At 39.7% G+C, this 27,750-nt stretch overlaps 1 protein-coding gene across 8 annotated transcripts in view; it reads right to left on the reverse strand.

Moving 5' to 3' along the window:
* The window catches only part of DOCK10 (dedicator of cytokinesis 10), a 260,102-nt gene that overhangs the window by 177,236 nt on the left and 55,116 nt on the right, over positions 1-27,750 (reverse strand). For 4 of the 8 annotated variants that reach the window (XM_077868986.1, XM_077868995.1, XM_077868994.1 and 1 more), the window contains exon 1: positions 21,064-21,285. The exons of 2 other annotated variants lie outside the window; for them this stretch is intronic. In XM_077868986.1, coding sequence (XP_077725112.1) covers positions 21,064-21,225 — 162 coding nt within the window. In that variant the 5' untranslated portion in view covers positions 21,226-21,285. Of the gene's footprint in view, positions 1-21,063; positions 21,286-27,750 lie in introns of those variants that run through there. 2 more of the 8 variants (XM_077868993.1, XM_077868990.1) reach the window with 1 other exon arrangement.

Below are 27,750 nucleotides of genomic sequence, written 5' to 3' on the forward strand. Positions count from 1 at the left end.
AATTTACTCCTGAGAATTCCCCAAATGTGAATATGCATCGATAACTTATTACTGCTATCTAGTAATAAAATCGAGTTTCTGTCCTCACATTCCTACCGGGACACCCCCTTCTTGAGTGGATGGGCAAGAGAATATTTCTGGCAGTGATTAAGCCACAGAAAGCATTAGAGTACACGACATTTCTTTGACTTCTTAAAATTAGAATCATTTCAGAGCTTGTGTGAAAAACTGGTGTGGCAGTTAATGGCATGGTTCATCACCTCCTCATGTAAATGATGGAAAGAGGATGCTAAACAAAATCTTTAAGAAGTGACAAAGTATTTGTTTTGAAACCAACATTCTTCAAGTTAGAAGTTTTATATTAATGATGAAAGAAAGATGACAAGAGCCTTAATATAAGAGGTTATCATGATATTACTAACTTAATTATATTTATTTATTTATTTATTTATTTATTTATTTATTTATTTATGATAGTCACACAGAGAGAGAGAGAGGCAGAGACACAGGCAGAGGGAGAAGCAGGCTCCATGCACCGGGAGCCCGATGTGGGATTCGATCCCGGGTCTCCAGGATCACGCCCTGGGCCAAAGGCAGGCGCCAAACCGCTGCGCCACCCAGGGATCCCTACTAACTTAATTATATATATATTTAAAATTATCCCCTCCATGCATTTTTAGGACATATCACAGATCTGGATAAGAAAGCACCTCATTCAATAAAATAAGGATGGGAGATCATAAATAATCTTAAAGACACTTGATAGCTCCAAGACTCTATTATGTTAGAGGAGTACAGCTATGAAAGATTAATGAACGTTTTCATTTCTTCTCTCCATTTATCCCTGGAAAACTATGAGAACACCATTTCTTTTTCTTCATAGAAGCTTCCCTGTACTGGTAATCACGTAAGTCATGATGAAAGACTGCAGAAGTCTTTCAAATAATTGAGTGATTTCATAGTACTATTTCCAGATATGCTATGGCTGCATTTTTCTTACAGTTTGAAAGATGGTCAAGAGATGACTCTGCTATACTTCACCCTCTCTAGCAACATGTAGTTGTACTGACACTTTTCCTACTAGTGTCAGAGGAGATTATTTAGTAATGGACTTATCCCAGAAATCCTCCCTCCAAAGCACCAATACCATTTTCTCAGCTTTTCCATCATTACCACAGTCACGGTTTCCCTGCTAGGATGAATGAAGCTGGGCAGAGAATCACCTCTACGGCACCCATTGATCGATCTCTCAGTCAACTACCTTTCTGGCCTCTCTGAGCTCAACATTAAACCACACAACTTTTAAACTCTCCTAGGAGTAAAATCCAAATGTGATGCCAACACTTTGTTTGCTGACATCTTTTGTAATAAATGACAAATGCTTATAGCTTAGTCTCACTGTTCCAATAGTCAGCTAGGCCATACACCAAACTCCACCTTCCAAAAAAAAAAAAAAAAAGAATGAAAAAATGTAGAGAATCAGGAAAACGATGAAGAATATCAGGGGGAATCTGGCATTATCCTCAGCTTTTCTTAAACTGTGAAGACAAGTACTTGAAGAGTTTAAAATAGTGTAACTATAGAATAGGATATTTTAATTTCAAAAATAGCAGTAAGGATAAGGGGGGTGGAGAAGGGGGAAAGACAAAGTTATAACGAATTTCTGAAATTCTCTAGTGCAGGTGTAAGCCCATTTTCCCAAATTATTTTGATATATGATTAACGATGAACAATTAGCAACTGCCCAGGTTTGGATTTAATCCTCTTACTATAACATTTCATAAAGTTGGGCTTGCATGTAGGGAGCACAGGTTACTCCTATATGGTTTTGTTCAGGAAAGAACTATTTGGCTCTGGAAGGTATCTAGCACTCTTTATTCCAAAACCTATTAATAATGCCTGGGAAGCATGGTTTAATGTATAAATAGTGTTGGGAGATAATATAATATTTATACCCATTGCAGAGCAGAGGAAAATGGGACAGAGATGTTCAAGAAGGCAAGGAGGCACTTGGGAGTTGTGTGTGGTTGGTGTGAGATCCACCTGGATGGGTCTCAGGGACCCAAAGATTATTTGGTTCAGAATCATCATGCTTCTGCAATTTGATCTGAAATTCAAAGAGCTACATCCTACATATTACATTTTCTTTTTAAAATTAAATTAGACAACATATAGTACAGCATTAGTTTCAGATGTAGTATTTAATAATATTACATTTTCAAAATATCTATTTACAGTTTATATTTGAAAGGACTAAAATGCAAGAGTGGTGCAGGTTAGATGTGAAGCCTTTGGTGGGCGCTTTCCTTGCTAAAATTGAGAAGGCTACCTGTATTCAGATGGATGTAATAAAATTAAGTCACTGAATTTCAAATGAATTAGAAAAACTCTTTAAACGATAATTTCTATAAATACAAAAGATATTTGGTAAACAGTCAAAATGTAATCTGTTGTTCATTTTCTAAATGCGAATGATTCTTTAATAGAGTTTGATCCTTAAAGAAAATCTCTGAAATAGCTACCACCGGACTAATCAATAATTCCTTTTTGAGTAGTTCTAGAAGAATAGGAACTGAGGTGCCAGGAATAAAACATGATTTTTCCATAGGTTTAAACCTTGGCCTTCAAATATTTCTAAGGAAGGCGATTCCTGGTTATGAATATTTCAACAAATTGACATTTAAATCTCCCCTCTCAGAAATATGCCCTCAAGAAAGCAGAAATCCCTTTCTTCTTTCTTTCTTTCTTTCTTTCTTTCTTTCTTTCTTTCTTTCTTTCTTTATTTCTTCTCTTTCTTTCTTTCTTTCTTTCTTTCTTTCTTTCTTTCTTTCTTCTTTCTTCTTCTTTCCTTTTCTTTTCTTCTTTTATTTCTTCTTTTTCTTCTCTCTTAGAAGGGAGGAACAGCAGTGTTATAAAAACCTATACCTCACTGATATACGACTAGAAGAGGGAAAAATTCAGAATTAAGTAGACAGACATAGGGCAGTGCTGCCCACTTTTGTTGCCTATTATTTCTAGTGTGAATGTCCAGAGCAAAAATACTTCTCGCTGATGGCTCATATCAACATTATTGCAGCAGAGAAAAGGGAAACTCTTTTGGTAGAAAATAAGAACTTCTACTAATCAACTTTTTAATTGTTTAGAACAAAATTAGATAATTAGGTTGATTTAAAAAAAATCACTTTTGGATCTGGTGATGTACATTTTCCCCAAAATATAATCATTCAATCTCCTAAGTGTATGTGATAAATGGCCTATTCAATGTCAAGTGCTTCAACTTCACAGTGTGTGCCAAGTTTAAGGAGGCCTAGCCAGAACCCTAAAAGTGCTCAAATATCATGTTGTGTAGAAGACAGAGTGGAGTCTGGCATATAGGAAATATGAAAATAAATGTTTGCTGATTGCATGCCCAACAACAGGTACTGTTAAACACTCTTCCACGGCAAGGTCAATGTTCAGATCCAAGTATGCAATTTACTTTTCTGCCCTCACCTCCCAATATGATCCTTATATAAATGCAACCTTCTTGGATGGATTTTTGTCTTCCGTATCCCTCTGATGAAATCTCATGGCACCTGCTTCATGCTTCTCTTGTGGCAATTACCTATTTCTCTTTAGGTTGTAATCCCTTAGGACTGCTCCATTGCTGTGGTATCTTCTTAGATCCAGAGTTCCTTAATTACCTTCCTGTCCTTGAAAGAGCTTCGTTTCAGAACTTTCATACAGCAGGTGCTCCATAATTATTAAGAATTTAACCGGCTGCTGTAAAACTTCCATACAGTGTGCTTAATTCTGAAGTTTAAAGTGCCATTTCTCAAGAATTTATTTCAAAATGCTTAAAGAAGAAATGTGAATTATACTCATTTATGCAGGAAGGGCCCTAGGTATCATATAGGGCTGGAATATTCTCCTTCCCACAGGATTATTTTCAGAGAAATAATTTTTGAACCAACCATGTTTCTTATATACAAAGAAAATGTACTTTTCAAAGAGACATGTTTAAGTAGAGTGAAATGCTAATTTTGGAAATTGGAATGCATTATTAATCATGTCGTTGTGGCTTCCAGTGAATGTAATTACTTACTATCTATAACAGAATTGAGCTAATTGATTAACGTTACCCTGGAAAAACACAAGTGGGCACAACAGACTCTCTGACGCCTTCTGATATTTGGCAAACACAGAGTGCTGAGTGTATACATCATCCACTCTCAGCCTGCTCTTTCTCTCCAAATTCTTTTAAAAGACATTTTTGAAAGGCCTGCATATTCCTGAGTAGTAAAAATTATGTGGGCAGCTAGAAAAGCACAGATGAATGATGCTGGGTCATGGCTCTAACTCCTGCTTGACATTCACTATAGAAGGATATAAAGGCATGGCGTCTTTGCACTGGTACCATACAACACATGCTGTTTTAAATATACAAAGTAACTATCACATAGCCTTTTAAAATTTATGTAACACTGAATTTCTATTTTTTCTGCAACTGTTAATGTAATTCCTGGGGCAAAAAAAAAGAAAAAAAGGGAAATGTTTGCTTTACTACTACTTTCTAGAAATCTTAAGTGTTTATTTCCTCCTTCTGGACATCAGTAAGACTACTGCCTCTGCTATATGAATCATAAAACTGAGCATACAGGCTTTAAATTTTTTAATATTTTAAAAAATATTTTATTTATTTATTATCTTAGGGAGAGAGATCCAGTGTGGGCAGGGAGGGGGCAGAGGGAGAAGGAGAAAAAAAATCTCAAGCAGACTTCTTGCTGAACGTGGAGCCCGATTCAGGGCTCGATCCCAGGAACCTGAGATCATGACCTGAGCCAAAACCAAAAGTTTGACACTTAACCAAGTGAGCATTCCAGGTGCCCCGGATCATATAGGCTTTAAATCTGAGAAGTTATCACACAACATTCCTGAGACAAATGCAGAACAACTCTCATTGAAAAGATGCAGAAAAATGCTAAGTGTGACAAAGAGAATAATGGGCTCTGTAACAAGTTTCTTTGGACTAGACCTTAACACTTTTTGGGCTTATGACCAATTATATTTTATTGAGGCTGTGAAAAAACATAAATAAACCCTTCAACACAAGCTAGCTCATGGACATAAAGTTAAATATTATCCTAAAGCAGATATTCAGGTAAAAAATAGAGGGTCACATGTAACCACATCTGTGAATAACAAGGCAGGACTCATCAATACCTTTGGAAAGATGTCTTTTATGTCTAAAATCTAGTAAGTGCTAGAACAAGTAGAAACTCATGAAATGATCCCGTTCATTGGACATGAATCATTAGAATCAAAGAGATAAAGTTCCATCCATCTTCTAATCTCCAGTTTAAAGAGTTTACCTTCATATGACTTGATCATCTACATAATAAGTAAAAATTTCAGTGTTTGCCTGGTGGCTTGACATTGGCTAGGATGTACCCCAAATATGATTTTGTAATGAGTTATCTGAAATTGCTGTTTTATTTGGTGACTGTGACAGAAAATAGGTTATATCAGTGACCCTAATAGATCTCCCTATCAGATTACAGTAGGGAATTAAATAAAAAATTGGCTCTGTCCCCACACATCCTAGGTCATGATCATGTTTAACTTTGTGATTAAAAAGATCTCTTGAATCACTTACAAAAACTCACATTTTGTTAAAAAGAAGAAGAAGAAGAAGAAGAAGAAGAAGAAGAAGAAGAAGAAAAGATGAAAGAAGAAAGAAAGAAAAGAAAGAAAGAAAGAAAGAAAGAAAGAAAGAAAGAAAGAAAGAAAGAAAGAAAGAAAGAAAGAGAAAGAAAGAAAGAAAACTGCTAGCAGGTATTAATAATGACTATTTCTAGGGATGCTGGAGGGGAGAGGGAATGTATGGAAGAAATTTGAGTAAAACCCCTCAAACATTCACTATTTATCTTATTACTGACATGCAATACTTAACTATTCATGTAGCATATACTTTTACAATTTAAAAAAATACAAAAAAGGAAAGCCAAGAAGCTTTATTTAGTCTTGATTTTTCCTCTTCTGCAACTGCAGTTTTCTAATACCTATTCATTATCCATTTAGGGGAAAGATCTAAATAGCAATCACCAGCTGAATTTTGAATGGATTCATCTAAATCTACACCTTTGAACACGGAGTCATGTAACTACCGAGAAAATAACACAACTTTAAATCATGACCACGACCATGCACCTAAAAGAGGACATTTACTAGGAAATCAAGCATGTGTGAAACAAAAATGGCAAGGAGAAAGCTAACAGAGAATGATATGTTTAGTATTTTTACTGACTGAAATAATTCCCATGTGGTATTCAGAGGAGAGTGCCAGAAAATAACCTCTAGGAACTAAGAATAGTCTAAGTTTTGGATTCGTTAAACCGCAAGAATATGAGTCTAAGTCTAAAAGAATCCAAGGCAGAACGGGTTCTGGGACTAAGTGGGTAAGCTCTTCTCTGCCAGAAAGGGTTTTGCTATCAAAGTGTGAAGGCTGAGGCTTGCCTCCATCCAAAGGTCCTCACCTTTTGCAATCTACCCAGCCCCTATTCTCAATTTCTTGCTTCCTCTGTGGTCTTTAACACATCACTCCTTTTAATCTATTTGGTATTGAGAAATCCACTTGGTACTGGGTATTTGGTATTCTCTGTGAAATGGTGACAAATTGACATTTATTGCTAGGAAGTAAGGAATTAAAAGAAACAGTATCTACCAAGATTTATGAGTTTTACCACAAAAGTTGTATCCTCACTGGCTCTATCCTCACAAGGTTCTAAATAAAATAATAGATTCAGTGCTGGGGTGGCTAAACAAGATAGTAGATTACTTTTTCCAGACACACAGGGCTCCATTTAAAACTCTGGGGTGCCTGGGTGGCTCAGTTGGTTAAGCTTCTGCCTTCAGCTCATCATGATCCCGGGGTCCTGGGATCAAGCCCTGCGTCCTGTCCTGTTGGGCTTCCTGCTCAGTGGAGAGTCTGCTTCTTCCTCTCCATCCCCCTTCTTCCTTCCTCCCTCCCCTTTGCTCATGCTGTCTCTCTCTCTCTCTCAAATAAATAAATAAAATCTTTAAAAAAAAAACAACAACTCTAGTTTTCAGGCATGCATCCTGGTTGAGTCCATATCCAACCTCATGGTGTGCATACATGGAAACATTGACTGTGCTTGCATGGACACAATGGAGCTGGATGTTTAAAGACAACAGGAGGTTAGAAAGTTTCTTTGACTGCAGAACAGAGCCAGAGATACACATGTAGATCTAGATCTACCCACACAAACCTCAACCAAACTGAGGTAGAAGGTTGGGGAGGTAAAATGAAAGCAAGGTTTGCCCACGTCAGGTGGTAATGCCTTCAGAGAAGCCCAGTGTCCTCTGCAGAACCCCAGGGCAAAGCTCTCCAGCTGCCATTTCTTTACTTCTCCTGGTCTCAGTTGGAGATGGGGCTCTCTGCTTTGCTCGAGTTGTTTACACAAGGAGCCAGTTGTTTGAAGAAGAAGCAGTTTTCCCAAACTGAGGGCACAAGCCTCTTCTGGCACTTTTAAATTTACATAGTGATAATCTCCATGATCCTGTTTCTCCTTTCAATCCTTTCATCTTCAAGGAAGTCGTCTAAAGTCTTGATGATCTTAAGTAACTTGAAACACAAACATACTTGAAAGTATATCACATGAGATATACTTTCCCCAAAAACAGATCTGAAAAGCACCTGGAGGGTAACTAAGGTGATTGCAAGGCGCTTACTCTTTTGTGATGAACCCATGCACAGTTTGTAACTTCTTTATGTTTTCTGCTGTGCAAAAAAAGATATACTTGTGATCAGACTCTCTATTCCTCACTTCTTTGCAAATGAGTCTCCAGGGCTGTTGGTCGAGGCAACGTTTCTAGAAATTTTCTTTGGTTCATTTGTCTGTTTGTCCAAACAAAAGCCTCCCCTGCCTGTCACATCAGACCCTGAGGATGATTCTGGCCCGGTTCCATCAGTTACAGACCTGCTCCGCTCCACCTCAATCTCAGAGCTAAAGGAACAATGTGGTTATATACAATCTTTAGCTCAAAATCCATGGGCATTCTTGTTCAACAGCGTGGGCAAAAATGGGACAAAGTGTGGCAGCTATGAAGAACAGAGAGACTTAAGGAAATAAAAATTAGAGAACAAAAGTGACACAGATGGAAATGCCCCTTGGTTTAGAGTGGTACAAAAGCAGACTAGTTTTAAAGCAAGCCCGACAAAAAGGCCTTTTAACGACCCAGTGCTACTTCGATTTGAAAGAGGAAAAAAAACAAAAAAAAAACCACGTTTCACACTTCATTTCTCTCCCTGCTCAGTGACTCTCTTCCTCACTCACATCTCTCTTTGTCCCTGAACCCCATCTCTACATTTTGGTTCACTTATTTTTTCCAATTCCTTTCATTTGGAGGATGTCTCGGTTCACTGGCTTTTTCCACTGAGTCCCCTCTTTGAATAACTTTGGTTTACTTAATGAGTCTCTTAATATTCTTGCTTCCTTATCGGGTGGAGAAGTGAAGAACCGTCATGCATCCCCAAACGGCTCCTTAGAATGAACACAAAATTATAAACAGAGTATGTTCTCCCGTACAGAAGTCACTGATTTCTACGAGGCAGGTGAGCAGTAGGTATTTTGCTCATTTTACACAGAAGGAGGTACATTGCCTTAGTGCAGCAGGCATGTTATGCTGAGTGTGTTTCCTTACGTCTCATGTGGGTCCACAGCCCTGCAAGGAATCATCACTGTGCTACAGGTCAGGATGCTGAGGTTCAAAGAATGCAAGAATTCTCCCCCAGTCCCAATCTTTCCAACGACATAAGTCCGACATCGAGACCCCCATTACCAATTCTGGTTTTTGTTGTTGTTGTTGTTGTTTTATAAATTTATTTTTTATTGGTGTTCAATTTGCCAACATATAGAATAACACCCAGTGCTCATCCCATCAAGTGCCCCCCTCAGTGCCTGTCACCCAGTCACCCCCACCCCCCACCCACCTCCCCTTCCCCCACCCCTAGTTCGTTTCCCAGAGTTAGGAGTCTCTCATGTTCTGTCTCCCTTTCTGATATTTCCCACTCATTTTTTCTCCTTTCCCCTTTATTCCCTTTCACTATTTTTTATATTCCCCAAATGAATGAGACCGTACAATGTTTTTGCTAAGGCATAGCATTTTGGGAGTCAGAGATCTACACGGTAACAGAAATAGATTTCTGTGCTCGATGCAGAACTCTGTGAACTCCTTAATCTGAAGAGATTACAAGACAGTGATTTGCCTCCCCCCCCCCCCCATTCTCTCCACCGTGGGACTCCTGGACTCGCAGCATAGTCATATTCTGTGTCTCTCCGAAGCACCTGTTCTTACTGGGTTTACTCTACACATTAACTAGAATTTACTCTCTTGGTATTCAATCCTTAAAGGAAAATCAGGAGACAAATAGTTTAGAGCAAGACAATGGCAGAATTGGGTTTCATCTCTGTGTAGATCTATTCTTCTAAAATAATCAGAAAAAGGTAAGTAATCAGAGACCGGATAAGATTTGCTATTCTATTGATCATGTTAGTATTTTGCAGTTAGCATGTATATGGTGTCATCTGAAATTGTGTACATATTCTGGAACTACATAATCTTTGGATTATGAGGGGGGAATAGTATGTAGTTAAAAAGAGCGTGTCTTTCATTTTGAGACACAGACCAATGTGCTTATTCTGCTGCCATCTCTTACAGAAGTGACAGAGGCAAACTTATCTCTTTGGTCCTGAGTTTCATCTTTTTTTTTTTTTAAGATTTTATTTATTTATTCATGAGAGACAGAGAGAGAGAGAGAGAGAGAGAGAGGCAGAGACATAGGCAGAGGGACAAGCAGGCTCCATGCAGGGAGCCCGATGTGGGACTTGATCCCAGGACCCCGGGATCACGTCCTGAGCCAAAGGCAGACGCCCAACCACTGAGCCATCCAGGTGCCCCTCTGAGTTTCATCTTTCAAGTGAGGAAAGAAGTCTATAATCCTCAATTCCCAATATTTTATTCTATATAATCTATATGGGAATACCCTGAATTTTGAAAAAAGGACCTACCAGCTTGCAATATTGGACAAATGAGCAGAAGAATGTCCTGGCACGTGATCCCAGACCAGAGTCACCAGAGACAGGAGGGCAGGCAGGTTCAGGGGGGAAGGTGAGCAAGGTCAGGATGTCACAGAGGAGGGGATAGGCGGGTGAGGATGAAGAGGGAGGCATGTCTGGACTGCAGGCAAGTTACAGGTTTGACAAGAGCCATAATCGAGTGGTCTCTGACTCCATCTCTAGCCTGGGTAGTCTTTTCATTTTTATCTTTTGTATTTTTGTTTGTTTGTTTGATTCATTTGCCAACTTGGTAAGGATGACATTTATGCACATAATAAGAATTTTCAAGGGAAAAAAGATAATTTTTTAATTCACCTCATGTCTCCATATTACTGGATACCCTGGTCTCTACTGCCCCATCCCTACATGCTTTAAAGAAATTAAATGACTTTTTTGTGCGTGTACTTTAGTTTTGTTTTAATCAAAGAAACAAATGCCCATGCAAAAGCAATAGAACATATCCTGATAAAGCTGGCAAAATCTTGCACCACTCACCACTCTGGTGTTTCAAGAGATGTAGGTGGCATACTGGCTACAGGCAATGGCTCTGGGTTCAAATCCCAGTTAAAATCCTTACTGGATGAGTGACCTTGGGCAAGTCAGAATTACTTTACCTTTACTGTCCAAGGCAGCAGTCACTAGCCATAGGTTGCTACTGGGTACTTAAAATGTGGTTAGTATGACTGAGGAAGTGAATTTTTAATGACAGTTAATTTTAATTAATTTTGATTTAAGAACTGATGCTCTCTATCCAGTCATTTGAAAATGTCCAACTAGCTTTTAAACAACTGAGCTATGTGAATTTACTTGTTCAACTACTATACTTTATGAAATCTAAACACTGAACAAGTACTTGGGATCAACATTTAGCATCCAAATGGAACGCATTATAAGCAATAACATATATTGAATTCTGAAGACTCGGTATAAAAACAATATAAAATATCTCATTGATAATTTTATATTGATTGTATGTCAAAATAATAAAAGTCTGAATATATTGAGTTAAATAAAAAGTTAAATAAAATGTATTCTTTCTTTCTCTTTTTCTTTCTTTCTTTCTTTCTTTCTTTCTTTGTTTTTTTTCTTCTTAAAATACAACTCCCAGGAAATTTTATATTATGTGGTTCGCATTATATTTCAATTGCACAAAGCCCCACTTTAATATCTTCCTCAGTGACACAGGAATAAAAATAATTTCCTCCAGTGGTTGTTGTGGCAACAAGGAAAGATAACGGCTCGAAGTTCTTAGCAAAATGCGTGACAAATAGCTGAAAGTACTCGCTAAAGAGCTATTATTTTGTGAACGCTATCTCCATTCTAACTTTCTCTGACACAGAAAGGAGAAGTCAAAGATATTCTGTAGGATGTTCAATCTGTTCTCCTAAAGTGCATGAAAGCAAAGAAGGCCACTGAGAGCAGAGAGGTACCAATGGCAGGGCTGCTGATAACTTACTGAATAAATCCATATTTTGTTCTCACTTCATGGATTCCTATTTTGTAAGCTTTACGACTCATAAGATATGGCTTACATGCATTCCCTCATCAAACCTCTTACTGAGTATCTATTTCTAAAAGAATCTAGCTTCCATAATTTGGAATCATTAAGTTTCTTAACTGTTTATAAGTCAGTAACAAAAAAGTCTACCGACATTTAAAAACGTTGTAATAACTTTAATATGAAAAATAAGAAAACTCATACTACACTATAGGTGAACTAACTTGAATTTAAATAAAATCTTGAAAGAAAAAAATGATAAGGAAGATACAGGCTTCTGCATTTCTAAGTTAATAACTTCAGTTCTCTCCATTGAACTTAAACTAAAATTCATTCTCTTTTTCAGTTAACACCTCATGTACTCCTTTTTAAAAATTATTTTAGTGGTTTTAAATTATAATAATTTATTTTAAGATCTTGTATATTTTCCTTTTTCCTTATCATTTTTAAATGTGGCATTGTTTGGAGAATGGGAAAGATACAGTATTCCTTTATACAGGATGGAAGAGGAAACAAGAAAAAACTAAAAGTTAAATGTCAGAAGAATAGCAATCGGTTGATAACACAGAAGAAAATCTCAAACACACCCAAACGTTCTTTGAATCATATGTTTGTGTGAACAGTCTATGCAGTGAGTTTTGCAGTGGTCTGGGAAAAAAGTGAACCTTAAATTTCCATTTCCCTACATTCTATGCAGCACAAATTAGGTTTCCTCCTAGCAGTTTAATTCTTGTTCTTAGAATAACTCCTTGGAGTGGATTACATTTGTGATCTTTTCTTTGTTTCAACAATAAAGGAAATCATAACAGCTAAAATGTAGTGACCCCTTACCAGGTTCCAGGAGCTACTGCAGGTCTTTTATTTGTATTCATTCATGAGATTCTTAAAATAATCCTATGAGATACTATGATAGGCAGAATAATAACTCTCCCCCGCCAAGGACGTCCACATCTAAAGCCCCAGGGCCTAGGAGTCTGTTATTAGCATGGCAAGTGGTGAAGTAAGGCCGCAGATGGAATTAAGAGTGCAGACTCACTGGCCTTGAGATGGAGAGAGTATCCTGGATTATCCAGGTGGGTCCAGCGCAATCACAGGGTCCTTCGGAAGTGAAAGAGGGAGGTAAGAGAGTCCAGAGTCAGAGTCAGAGTCAGAGAGATGTCTGAAGACAGCATGCTGCTGTGAGCTTTGAAGATGGAATAGGGCCAAAAAACAAAAGGCCAAAAAAACATAAATAATAAAACCCCAAACAGATCCTCCCCTAGAGCCTCCAGAAAGGCATGCAGATGTGCCAATTTCAGCCCAATGAGACCCATTTTGGATTTCTGACTTTCAGCACTGTAAGTTATGAATGTGTTGCTTTGAGCTACTGTTTTTGGTTATTTGTTACAGTAGGAATGGGAAACTAACAGAGATAGGCACCCTCTTTATTCCTGTTTTATGGAAAGCCAAGGCATAGAGAATGCAAATAATTGATCCTGAGATCACCCAGTGAGTAAATGCACTCTGGCTTTTAACCCCTGGCAAAAAAATAAAAGTCAAGATTGCACCTGGCATCCTCTTTCTCTTAGCATCTATTCACTTCTTAAGTCCCAGCTCCATTGCCACTTTATAGGATAACTTCCTTGACTGTGTTGTCAAGGTTGGATGGTCAAAGGATAAAGTTGTAAGGTGGAAATGTAACTCTCATTTGAAGCATTTATTATGGTTACAGTTTTATATACACACCAGTCTTTTCTGTCTCCACCAGCAAATTGTAAGGTCCATGAGAGCAGAGCAGCCACTGTCTGCTGCTGCTCATACCTGTCAAACCCAAGGGCCAGGTGTCACTCAATTGTCTACTGAATTTCTGATGTTTAGGCCATGTATCCATGACAAATTCACTGGAGCATATTGAATTTGTTGAACATGGTCTTTAAGAATGAAATACATTCCAGCAAGATAAAGTAGATTATTGGAAATGAAGTTTGAAATCCTAAATTTATGTCCCTATGTAAGTAAATCAGGTCAGTGAAGCAAAATCTGAGAAACTAAACCAAAGATCCAGAGGAAATTGGTTGAAGCATGGGACGATGCCGTATTCATAATTGGTTTGCCGAAAGATGCAAATCTTCTTCACGAGATTTTATTATGTCAAAGCCTGGTACTTGGGGATAAGCTTTAAATATACTGTTCTGGAAAGTAAAGAAACAAACAAAAATAGGTATAACCAGGCTTTTAAAAATATTTGATCATTTTTAAAAGTTAAGGGACTTTTTATGACTACTGATGTGTCCAATCTATGCTTTTTCTAATCATGTAACTATGCATTATTGCTCTTATCTTCAAACTATGGCCTTTCCCAAAACACTCAAATCCACTAAGAGTATAATGTTCTTTATATTTTTAATACACATTTATGTCTTTCTCTATCTCTATATAGTTGAATTTGCTAATTGTTTTTGGTGAAAGTTTCTGCATATGCCACGACATTTGATTTTCTGCTTTTCTTTACCACTATGGTGGCTTTACATTTTAAACATTCCTTTAAATTGCATATGCTTTTTCTCTGTTCCATGTTATTTCTAAATTTGTATCGCTTGGAAAACTAGAAAGATGCACGATCCTTTGGATGAGCTAATACCAGATGTAATCTGAATTTGGTAAGCCTTGGCCTCAAAGATTTGTGTTGCTAACTACTAGGCCTCTGGACGCATTCAATTAACTCTTATGGAAAAGCCATTCAATTCACCTGTCCATCTTCTGCACCTTTGAAATTCAGCTGAAAAACAACCCACAAGGAAAAATAACTTCTAAAGATTCTCTGTGCTTTTAAGCTCCATATTACTCCATCCGCACAAACCATTTAAAATCATATGCCATTATACAAGCTTCTTTACCCTGGGGAACCTTATATTACTATATTCAAGATTCAAACTGCACTAAAATGAATAAAGAACATTAATTCAGGATTTAAATCATTTGTTAAGTTTTTTCTTCCTCACGTACCCATTAAAAAAGATGAAACTGGGCAAACATATTAAAATCCTTCTGATAATAAAGTGTTCTTAAATTAGAGTATTTGTTATAGAATACGAAGAGAGATTATTTTTATTTCCTTGGAAATAAAAGGAAATAAAAGGGAACATCATATATTTCTCTGTGCCCTGAATTTATTCGCAGGACCCTCGTTGGTGTCTCTCTTCTGTCCACACCCACCCACTCTCTTCTGGCCACCATACCCGCTTGTGGGGTAGATATGGAACAACTAAGGTAAAACCCTGATTGATTGATTGATTGACTGATTGATTTGAAAGACAGAGACAGAGACAGAGAGAACACACAAGTGGGAGGAACAGAGGGAGAGGGAGGGAGGGAATCTCAAGCAGACTTCAAACTGAGTGCAAAACCTGACATGGGGCTCGATCTTACCATCCCGAGATCACAGCCTGAGCTGAAACCAAGAGTGAGAGGCTTAACCAATGAAAGCCACCCAGGCGCCCCAGTAAAACTCTGATTTAAATGGTCACATTGCTGACTGAGTCACCCAGAGGATAATGACCTCTCATCAGCACAGTGACCTTCCATGGATCTCTGCTGCTCTAACTTAGCCAGCCTACCACACAAGACTCCGTCTTTGTAGGACACGCACTAGTTTACAAAATGATTCCATAAAAATAAACATTCCGGTGCTTCCAACAGACAGGATAGATAGTATTCCCCATTTAATAAACCTGGCTCAATGAATCAGCATATCGAGACAGACTTGATACTGACACAGGCTTCTGACTCCAAAGCTCAAATTGGTCATTGAATCACAGCAGTTTTCAGACTTTTGGGTGAACAAAAGGCACCCAGGAAAAACCCAAGTTCCTTTGTATGTAGTTAGGCAGAAGAGCAAATACACTGCAGAGGTCAAAGTAATAAAGCAGCGAGTTTCCTATCTGGCTGAGCCCACATCATCCATCAGAGCAAACTTTTCCTGCAGAAGGCCAGACTGTAAAGACTTCAGGCTTTGTGGGCCATTTATGGTCTCTCCTATACAGTCTTCTTTCTTTTTTGTTTTGTTTTACAGAATTTTACAACTGTGAAAAGTATTCTTAGTTTACAGGCCATACAAAAACAAACCGAGGGCAGGATCTGATCCAGGTACTGTAGTTCATCAGGGTCCTGGACCTGACATTCCAGAGCACCAAAGAATGGCTGGTAGTGCAGGTGTCCCGGCCATAACTGAAGTTCTCTGGCTCCAAAATGTTTATCATATAAGTGCACATCCTTGGCTCACAGAAGAGATCTTACATCCCTGACTTGCTAGCTACAAAGTTGAGGCTATGTCATTGTCCCCTGTCTTTAATCGAAATTAATGATAAAACCATGTTAGGGGCACCTAGGTGGCTCAAGTGGTTGAGTGTCTGCCTTTGGCTCAGGGTGTGATCCTGGGGTCCCGGGATCGAGTCCTGCATTGAGGTCCTCAAAGGGAGCCTGCTTCTCCCTCTGCCTATGTCTCTACTCTTTCGTGATGTCTCTCATGAATGAACGAATGAATGAATGAATAAATAAATAAACAAATCTTAAAAAAAATAAAAAAGATAAAGCCATGTTTGACTTGGTCTATACACGAATTCTTTGGCATTCCTAAATTTAAATGGAGTGGTTTCTACTACTTCAGAGATACTCCAAAATTCTCATGGATTTTAAAAATGTTTCACTTTTGAGTTGAAACTCTGACTCTTGCTGTGGTAGCTGATTATACAGCCAGAGAAAGAGACCAGCAGCCTGCCCCGCACTTGCTTCTTGCTCTCCTCTCGTGTCAATTCTACCTTCCAGTTCGTGACCAGACAGTTACTATTTTTCAGGGGAGGGGGGCAGGAGAGACAGAGGGGGAACAGACCTTAAAATGGAGGCCAACTGCCCAGGAGATAGCAGATCTACATCAGTTAAATTAGGTAGTGTCTGAGACCTTTAATGAAATATGTTATAAAGAAAGCTACAAAAAATAATTGACGAAAAGATTTGTTACTTCTCTCATCAGAGCAGAATTTTCGAGTGAGAGGTAAATTAGCTTTGAAAGAATTTCTCCTTTTTTTCCCCCAAGTTAAACTTGACTGAATTTTAATAAATCATTGTAATAGTCTCAGAGATTAGGATTTACGTGTCCCTTGTAAATTCCAAGGACCTAAAATAGTTTATTTTGATATTTACCAAGTCTTTCCCTTTCCACTTTGGACTACGCAGCCAAACTACAGCCAATGCCAGCCCAAAGCTTATCTCTGCATGAATTCAGAACCTGGGCTACAGGAATGAGACTCTTTTGTATACTGACTTCTCAAGTGCCAAAACCTTCTGAAGAGTATCAACATTCACAACCTTGATTTTATTGTCGTAGCTTTCTCCATCTTTAACTTACTCCTGGACATTTCAATGAAGAGTTAAGTAGACAGCTTTATCAATGAAGCTCTTGATATCAATTACTTAAAAATTTCAAAGAATCAATAACACTTGCAATCAGTTTTTAGTCTATAAAAGGAATTGAGCTGAGCACCATCAGGGCATAAAGCAGACATAGTTTCTACCTATATGGGGTTTCCAGTCTGCTAGTGAGATAAGAAAAAAAATAGGACTAGTAAATAAATAATTAAAATTTCAATGAATAGCTCAAGATATGACTAACTGCAAATACACACTGTGATACAGAAAACTAGAAAAGAGATCATTTATTCATTCATCAATCATTTAATTGGTATTTATGTTGTGTCAGGCATTATATCTCCTCTGTAGACTGTTCCTTGGAACTCAGACTTGTATATGAAATTTCCAATTTGAAATCTCCATTTATGGACCTGACAGGCACTTCAAACTTAACATGTCTCACAGTGAACTTAGATTCTTTTGCCAAAGTTTCTCCTGCAGTCATCCTCATCTGAATGGCAACTCAGTCCTTTGGTTGTTAAGGCCAAAAAACAAACAAAGCCAAATCAAAATCAAAATACCGCATATTCATCCCTGAGTCTTTTCTTGCTCTCATACTTTATGTTGAATCTGTAAGCAAACCCTATTGGCCCTACTTTTGAAATGTATTTGAATCCAACCACTTCTCACAACCTCAACAACTCCCATTCAGGTCTTTTTCTGGGATCACAGTAATACTTCAGGATTAATGGTCTTTCTGGTTCAACCCTGGACCCTCTGCAGCCATAGATCTTGTCACTCTCCCACTGAAGGCCCTCCAAATTAACGAGCTTACAGCTAATAGAGAACTTACTATCCACCAGGCACTGATCTAAGCTCTTTGCAAGTATTACTGAATTTTCACAAGAAATTTACACTTTATATACCATTACTTTCTGTATTTTAACAATGGAGAAACAAAGTCACAGGGAGGAGAATCGTGTCAAGATCACACAGCATGTAGCAGAGACTGGAGTCAAATCCTGACATTCTGGATCCATGGCCCAGGATCTTGGCTTCTGGGCCTCCTCCCTCTAATGGCTTCTCTTCTCACTCTTGGAAAAAGCTCCCTCCAAGTCTTCATGATGGCCTTCGTTGATCTGCCCCCATTGCTGCAATGACCTTCTCTTTCTACTACTTTTTCTTTGGCTCACTTGGCCACATTGGCCTCTCTACACCCTTAGCTTGTTCCCAGATTAGCAATTTTCATCCTGGCTGGTCCTTCTGCCTGAGACATTTCTCTGCAGAGAGTGGCATGATTCACTTCCTCACCTCCTTTAGGTCTTTCCCCAAATGTCACTTTTTCAGTCATTGAACATCCCCCTTATTGAATATTTTAAGGAGATATCTAGACATGATTGTAAGGACTTAACATGTATTTCACTTCATTAAACCCTCAACACAGCTCTGGGCAGATGGAGCTATTACCCTCATCTTAGAGATGAGAAAAAGATGCATAGAAATGTTAAACAGTGTGGTGAAGATCATGTAGTTGATAAGTGAAGAAGTCAAGGTTCCAACCTAGAGTCTCTGGCTCCACAGTCAGTAATATCTCTCTCTTTCTTGCTCTTTCTCTCTCCGTCTCCCTTTCCCCCCTCCCTCTCCCTACCCATCACACACACACACACACACACACACACACACGCACACACAGGCAATATATAAATTTAATGTCTAACAGGTGATAGAAAAGTGAGAGAGAAAAAAATAATTTTGTTCAGAAGCTTAGAGTCAGAGTAAGATGATGATTAGCCCATCAGTTTAAAGAAGGACAGGATGTGGAGAGTGTAGATGATCAGTTTCCAGAGCCTTGTTTCTCTGGATGTCATCCATGGGGCTCCTCCATCAAAAGTACCTAGAAGTGTTTGCTAAGAGTGCAGATGCCCAGGCTGTACCCCACTCCTTTTATATAGAGTCTTTGGGTCCAGGAGCCTAAGGATTGGTTCGTACATAAGAATTCCTAGGTTATTTTAAAACATATTAAAGTTTTTGAACTACTATCTTAAAAGATAAAGAATCATTTCTTTATCTTAATTTCTATACAAAACATCACAACACTAATAGGACATCTCCATAAAAACGAAATTTGGAAAATGTACTTAATGTAAAACTTTACAGCTCAGGGCAATCCATCTTTGATGGATTTGTTCATGGGTACATTCCAAATGAATAGAACAGTGGCTGGCCCATAGCGGGCCACCAATAAACAGCTGTTGAATGTATGAATTTGGAGTGACCCAGAGGAAACTCTCAAGATGCACAATGATTCTGTATGAACATATCTTATTCTGAGTGGTCCAAAATTTCCATCAGACTTCTCATGAAAATTCAGTTTTATCCTTATTTCCTTAGAGGTATGAAGAGAGTGGAAATTATACTGCCTTTTGTAATCCTTGATCTAAATGTGACTTAAGGGTCTGGCATTTAGTAGCTGTGTGATTTGAATAAGATATGCAATGTTTCTGAAGCCCTGGTTCTTCATCAGTAAATTCATCATCATTCCATTTAATGTCCATAAAGGTATCATATAAATTAAAGGGATCTTTGAAAAAATATGGCATTGTTATCTTTTTTTTTTTTTTTTCAAATTTCTACCTGCCAGGGGATCCCTGGGTGGCTCAGTGGTTTAACGCCTGCCTTCGGCTCAGGGCATGATCCTGGAGTCCCAGGATCCAGTCCTGTCTCAGGCTCCCTGCATGGAGCCTGCTTCTCCCTCTGCCTGTGTCTCTGCCTCTCTCTGTGTGTGTCTCTCCTAAATAAATAAATAAAATCTTTCAAAAAAATTTCTACCTGCAAAATATTATACTCTAAGTGGTAAAATTGGGAAGGGAAAGGCTGTTTAATGATTGAGATGGCATAAGTAATACACATAACTATGGAATGCTAGGAATGCTACTGTCATTAACAAGAGTTAAACTTGGGGGGGAAAGTCTCAAGTTCTTTAGATTTAATATGTGAAAAACTTATGGGAATAATACGTATGAAATTATTCCCACATTGTATTTCCTCCTAGAGAAAATCATAGCCCAATAGTTCAAGAACAGTATTGCCTTTCGAAAATCAAATATCGATTTGTTGAAGAAGTTGGCATGGAATGGTCTAGCTTAGTATTTTATCACTGAGAGGCACAGCCCAAACCAAATGCCTTTCATTTAAAAACTTGTAGTGTAACAGGTATTTTTCATTCATTATTTACTACATCCTTGATATCTGAACATTGGAATCTAAGAGGAAAAAGTCGATTGTACTGAAACCATGCAACATCTCCCCAATTTTTGAAACTTTAGCACACTACCTCCATCCGAACATGGGATTTCAGTGACTAAGCAGATCTCTCCCTGAAGCTCAAGTAAGAAAAGACGCTACCTTCTACTTTATTCTTGCTGATAAAATAGGTACATAAGGAAGCAGTAATGTTGTCTAGTATAACTGAAGCACAGACAGAAATGTAATGTGGCCAATGGCAAGAAATAGCATTCTAAAACACCATGCACTCCACAAAATTCTCAAAAACTTTATTCTGATTTTATGCCTAAGTTAAGCATTTTGTAAAGGCACTTCCACAGCCGGGTCAGAAACAAAAACTCCAAAAGCCTTGAAGCTAGATATTTAACTACCAACATCTACACAACTTGATTGGTTACATGTGATCTAAAACTATGTCTGGAGCTCTTCTTTCCAACTAGAGTTACAAAATAAAATCCACTGAGTTAAACCAAACTCCCCAAGTTTTCTCTTTTTTCTCTGCACAAAAGTGAATAACAGCATACAGAATGCTAGGCAGAAGAGAATTTCAAATAGACTGATAAACTGCACATTTCGTGACAGATCTAAGAGAAAGATAATCAGCTCTGAATGATAGAAGTAGTTTTAAACGTTTCCCCCACGTTGTGAAGCACAGTAGTAAACTCTAGGTCACACATTTCTTTATCTCAGGCTGAACACCCCCAAACCCTAAATTGCAACCTCATTTCTATAATAACAGTTCAAACAACCGAGGCTGCTTTGCCACAAATACCATACCATGATGATGAGGGTTCTGGGTCTACTCATTTCATCGTCACTTTCCAGAGGCAAAATTTCGTGGGATGGTTCCTCTTGGCGTCGTCTACAAATGTGTGGACAGCTCCTCTGGACCACAGAACGAAAAGCTTGAAGCAGAACAATGCTGGCAGTGCAGCCCATTGCTGCATCCTGGAGCCTACAAAATATCTTCTATGTTGATGCTATGTTTGAAAAACAGTGGCTCCTTGTCCCTGAAAACAGCCTACATTGCAGCTGCAGCCAGCTCACTCTCCAATCACTTCCTTGAGCTCTGATCATCTGATCGCCGCCAAATAGCTTGGATGCAGAGATGGGAAAGATTTGATCCACTGAAACCGAACACACTCGGGAATATTAGAGCATTTTGCCCAGAGACTTATTTCTCAATTCATTGCAGGAACACATTTCCTGTTCGTTACAATGATTCTCCTCGATCCTCGCCTCAGAGCTCTGCATAAAATATCTCTTTTTCACTCCTGCACTCAATCCCTCTTTTTCAGACTAAACAACTGAAAATCGAACTCCACATTGACATTTTTCTTTTTTTTTTTTTTTTGATTTTTTTTGACATTTTTCCAAGGCAAAAAGGAGTGTCCCATAAAGAGGGAAAATGATTGCTTTCTTTGTCAAGGTGAGCACTGCCGAAGGGGAATTTTGCTAAGTAACTGGGGTTGCACTTTTCACAGCTCCGAACTTCCAGAAATGAAACTGGCTCATCCGAAATGCGGAGCCCGCTGAATCAAAATGACTGATCAAAAGCATGCACGTGTTAGCCAAACCCACGTGAGTGACACCAGCGTTGGCCCTGTGAGTTCCTTTCAATGGTGTGGTTGTTCTGTTCCCACACACGCAGTTCTGCAGCCTAATACATTTTTATATTTACATAGGCGGCTGGTGGGGCTGAAAATCTCTCCATCACTGAGGTCACTTGGCGAGTTCTGCTGCCCTGACCTCTTAGAAAAGGCAGTTGTAAAAGCATCCCCGCATCCTATCAGGAAGAATTCAAGGCTCCGGGAAGGACATTGGGGTCTTCGGTAGCTAAGAGTCTAGTATTCCCCGACTCCTGCAAGACTAGTCACTTAGGAGGGAACCGAAGAGATGCTTCGAAGTCACATGACCTGCTTGGCCTGGCTTCAAGATCTAATGGTCTATTGTAAGAGAATAGGGCAACAGGGGATGCTGCTTGCACTAAAAATATCTCGCAGCAAATGGCTTTTGCTTACAAATGAGCAAAGTATGAAATCCCCAGTAGGATTTTCAATGTCGGGATCTTTTCGTCAAGCTAATCCTTCCAGTGTAACTCTCAGGGATTCAAAGTAAAAAAAAAAAAAAAAAAAAAATGTTTTCTTTGGTTTCTGGGCTCCTCAGTGCAAAGGGTGCTGCAGGAAGTTTGAAGTCGGGTTTGTTTTGCTGTGAGGTGTGGCCACTCCAGCTCCAGTGAAGTTGCTTTCACAGAAGCGTCTAGCATGATGCTCAATTAGGCATTAATTGCTCAGTGATCTGTCACAACACAGCATTATTTAATTGGTACGTTTGCCAGAGACGTAAAACATTTTTTTTTTCCTACTAAGAGGTGCTGGCTGCCAGTAGTTCTCCATCTCCCTCTGTTTTGAGCAAACATATTTTAGTGCTGCTGGAAAAAGAAGAAAAAAATGCTAATGGTGCTGGCAAGTCCCCTAACCCCTCCGGACCTTTGTCAGAGTGCCCGGGTGCTAATCTAAACCATTTTTACTCCAAACAACTTGGACATTTATTGAAGAGAAACTACAATTTAGCCTGTCTGGCTTGTGTGCATTGAAAAAAAAAAAAAAGATCTATATAGGTATCTCTCTATATATGGTGTCCACCAGAGGAAAAGCACAGTGTCCTTCCATGATTGTGAATGTGTCTTTCCAAATATGATAGGATTGCTCCTCCAGGCATCTTGTGTCCCTGTGTGGCCATGACCCACCGACACCCATCTGCATGACATAAGACTGTCCAGTCTGTCCCCTTAGGGCTGGTCATCTGCCCAGGAACAAACAGGTTGGATGCATCAAGGCACAGACTGGAGGTCTTCAATCATTCCAGCAGCTATGGTAGGCAGTGGAAATGGTATCCTCCATAGTATACCATGGGCTTGGCGGGGATGAGGTAGTCCATGTCCCAGACTCTTATCTAGGCACCTGTCTCTCTATCTGGCTCACATCTAGGGTGGCTTTTGGAATCACATGTTTTGGCAGTTGCCAACGTCTTGGGGGAAACAAATGAAATGCTTTCTAGCTATTAGAGTCCTGTTTTCATTGATCCCCTTGTTGCCTCTGAGGGACTCACCCCTATTATTGATGGACTGCTGTGGGACTTTCAATCTTCTCTGTCTTGCTTTGTCTTTCAAGTTCCATCATCAGAGAAAAGGAACCTCTGAAAATTAGTTTCTTGGGAATTCAATACGCACTACAGTTACCCAATGAACAAGAGACCATCAGGACAAGAAACAAGGAATAATATAGACCTATAAGCTCAACATTTTCTTATGAAACATTGTAAATGGGTAGCAGAGTTGCCACAAGGGGGTTGAATTCTGAGGTCTAAGTTTGACACAGTAAATTAAGTAGGGGGTGGGGTGGGCCGGAAGGAGACAGAAATGAACTTGAAAACTGGACTCTCTCTCTCATACTTAGCATACATGTTTATACACAGGAAGTATATACTTTTAAAGATTTATTTATTTGAGAGAGAGAACGTGCATGCATGCATGTGAGGGGAGGGAGGGACAGCGAGGGAGGGACAAGCAGATTCCCTGCTGAGCTTGGAGCCCAGGGGAAGGCTTGATCTCAGGACCCTGAGATCATGACCTGAGCTGAAATCAAGAGTCGGATGCTTAACCGACTAAGCCACCCAGGCGCCTCTATACACAGGAAATATTTAAAAATAAGGTGGAAATCCTTTACAGATGTCTGCTATTTTCATTTGAAGTATTAATAAGACAAATCATTAATTTGGCTGTCAAGCATCAAATGTGGATGGCCTCACTTGGTTGATAACTTTTGGAGATGCTCTTTGGTCTCATCTACCTCCTTCTCCTAGCAGGGTTTTATTTTATGATTCACTAAGATGTCACTTAAATATAAAATGCTGCAAGCAAGATTTTTAACTGATTGTCATCAATAAGGAAATAACGTCACTAATGTCTGTAAGATTAAATTTTCCAAAGAAGTGGTGGGAACTAGATTTCACTCTGAGTTATTAAATGCATGCACACACACACACACACATACATAAAATATCATATATATATTTACACACATAAGTTGTTTTAAATATGTGTTCATTCATTCAGTACTTATGAAACCTTAAATGCATGTATAGTGAAAAGTTTCCTTGCTTCAAAGCAGAGGTGGCCACATAGCTTAGATATAAAGTAGACTTGATGTAGATAGGAAGTGGAAGGGAGATGGGAGGGAGGGATTACTGATATGTCAGAGTTATACGTGACAGATAGTTAAATGTAAGAAGAAAAAGTAAGTAGTTTTGGATTGGAGAGTAAACAATGTGTGTGTGTGTGAGAGAGAGAGAGAGAGAGAGAGGAGAGAACCAAAAAGAGGAGTAAATAAAGGAGCAGAAGTAAAAACATCTCCAAAATATCCCTGAACACTAGGATCACTCTTGCTCTTGTCTGGGAGAGCTGCTTACCCAGCCACGCATCTCTTTTTAAAAAGTCCTGGCAAATGAATTTCATTTTTAGAGCTCTTTTCGAAAATATTTTGGACTAGGTAAGAATCATTTGATTCTGGATGTTGATCTTTCTGCCATTGGAAGCAAACATCCAAAGATCTCTTTACAACGGGAAAGGAAAATCCATATTTAATTTAAATAAATGGTGCCTATTGAAAGTGTTGGACTTTCCCAGCTTTGTTAAATTATGCAAGAGCTGTATGTCTAAATGTATCTTGAGATGTAGACTGGGTTGAACTGGACTGTGTTTAGGCACCCGTGGAGGTGAACTGCACGTTTTTCCACCCCAAAGACCTGTCCATATGCCCAGAGACCTCTGAGTCTCCTCATGCTCAGGGACAGATCCTCTTGGAGGGGGTGAGATTGTCTGCCATCTTCCCATGTCAAGGTCACTCTTGCTGATAGTAATATGTTATCTTACAAAATCAAACATAAGCTCAGATGGAAATACTTTAACTGGGAAGTGAAGGTCAGTCTTACTGCTTCTTGGATACCTCAGATGCTGCCTGGCTTCGTGTTCAACCTGCAGTGAGTGGCCGGTCATTGTTAAAGAGGTGAATAGGGCCATGGTGAGAACTCACCTATGAAGAGAAATGTATGGCTGGGATTTGGGGAGTAGAAGGCCTTGCCCAGAAAACCATGTTCTAACAATGAAGTTTCAAGTGAATCGTCATCTCCCCATAGAAAGGTACTCAACTCCCCCTGCAGGCTCAATTAACCCCACTTGTCTGCCTGCATCCAAATGCAAAGAAAGGTTCAGAAGCCACTTAGGACCTGCTTCTCATTGCATCTGCATGTCCTAGACCAGTAGAACATGGTTTCCACCATATTTGGAGTCCGGGTGGCCTGACTTCAAATTCAAGAGTTTGGATGAAGGATGTTTGTGGCCTTGTCTTCTTCCCCAAGTCCAAGTGAAATGACAACAAGGCAGTATAAGAGGAAATATATTGATTACAAGAGTGAGGAAAAAAGGCGGGGATAGGGGCCACTTTCAGTAGATGAGAGTTTTCTGGAAATATTTCTGAAATATTAAAAGCGAATGTGGTCACACTGATCAATAACCAAAAAAATGAAGGATTAGCATCAACATACACAGCAGGAGAAAGCTCTGGAAAGAGGAACTGATGTCCTCAGCAGAGCTCAAGAGGAATTCCAAACTTGAGGAAAGGAGTTACTGGATGTGAGGAAGTAATGAATCCCCATGTCCCCACCCCCACCCCCCTCCATCCCTGGCACGAACAGAACCCTAGAGCGTCTGACTGCAGCTCTCAGAAGAAAGGCAAATGCTGCCCAGAATGCCCAGCGTGGGTGTCAGGCCCTCAGAGGAACACCCTCAACATTTGGCATCAGTCGGTGGAGGGGGGCATGTCTCCAGCCTGCCCACCTGGTTCACACCCCCCCAAACAAAGGCTGCCATTGGCATACCTGTCAACCTCAGGGCTCACTGGTCAGTGGTCAATCTGATCAAGTGAAGAGGAGGACCTTGAACGCTCTTCCTCCCCTGCCCCCACAGCCACAACGCAGAACACTCTGGCCACCCAAACTAAGGAGATCCCTTCTTATATTTGGGTCAATTTATAGAGCCCCTGCCAGCGTGCATACTGAGCAACATGCTCCACGTCTAATGGTCCTCCTCCTGGCGGCAGCCTAGTGGAAGAGGCAGCCGGTGGAAGGAAGAAAGGCTCACGATGAGCTCTGGAGTCAGACTGCAGCTGCGGTCAAGGCTCTGCCAGGGGGAGGCTGTGTGACTGTGAGCAAGCCGCTTAACCTCTCTGAGCCTCAATAGTATCCACTATAAAATGGAGCTAATCTGAGGGATCCCTGGGTGGCTCAGTGGTTTAGCGCCTTCCTTTGGCCCAGGGTGCGATCCTGGAGTCCTGGGATCGAGTCCCGTGTCGGGCTCCCGGCATGAAGCCTGCTTCTCCCTCTGCCTGTGTCTCTGCCTCTCTCTCTCTCTCTCTCTATCTATCTATCATGAATAAATAAAATCTTAAAAAAATAAGATAAAATGGAGCTAATCCCTTAAGCTTAACACTTAACTGAGAGGATCAATACAGAGCCTGACCAGTAGTGATCATTAAGGGGATAGGTGTGCTGCTGCCTCTGCTACAGGTCATAATAGAGGCTGAGTCTGCTCCCTCTCAGCCTCCAGGCTCAGTTTAAACATGACACTGTGGGGGCAGCCCGGGTGGTTCAGCGGTTTAGCGCAGCCTTCAGCCCAGGGCCTGATCCTGGAGACCCAGGATCGAGTCCCGCGTCGGGCTCCCTGCATGGAGCCTGCTTCTCCCTCTGCCTGTGCCTCTGCCTCTCTCTGTGTCTGTCTCTTATGAATAAATAAATAAAATCTTAAAAAACAAAACACAACACTGCCTTGAGAAGCCTTGCCTCACAGCCCTGAACCTCAATCCTTATTGCTGCGTCCTGTGGGTTTCCTTTCTAACACACAAGCCAAAATTATATTCTGATGGGTTTAACTTTTTTTTTTAAGATTTTATTTATTTGTTCATTCATGAAAGATACAGAGAGAAAGGCAGATACACAGGCAGAGGGAGAAGCAGGCTCCATGCAGGGAGCCCGACGTGGGACTCATCCCAGGACTCCAGGATCAAGCCCTGGGCCAAAGGCAGGTGCTAAACCGCTGAGTCACCCAGGGGTTTAACTTTTAAGTGATGTCTCCCCTCACTGTAAGAGCTGGGGTTGTACTTACCTGGCTCACTATATGCCTGGCACCTACCATGAAATGAATAATAGTGATGATGATGACAATGATACTATTAATAAAGCAAGCCCTTCCATAGCACTTACTACATGCCAGGCATAGTTCTAATGAATATTTACATTATTGTTTTATCTACACCTCATCCTACAGGGTAGCGCTCTGAGCATCTGCATTTTACAGCTAAGGAAACTGAGGCACAGACAAGTTAAATGACTTGGTCAGAGAATCACAGG

Source organism: Canis aureus, chromosome 24 (assembly GCF_053574225.1).
Source record: "Canis aureus isolate CA01 chromosome 24, VMU_Caureus_v.1.0, whole genome shotgun sequence".
In the NCBI taxonomy this organism is placed as follows: domain Eukaryota; kingdom Metazoa; phylum Chordata; class Mammalia; order Carnivora; family Canidae; genus Canis; species Canis aureus.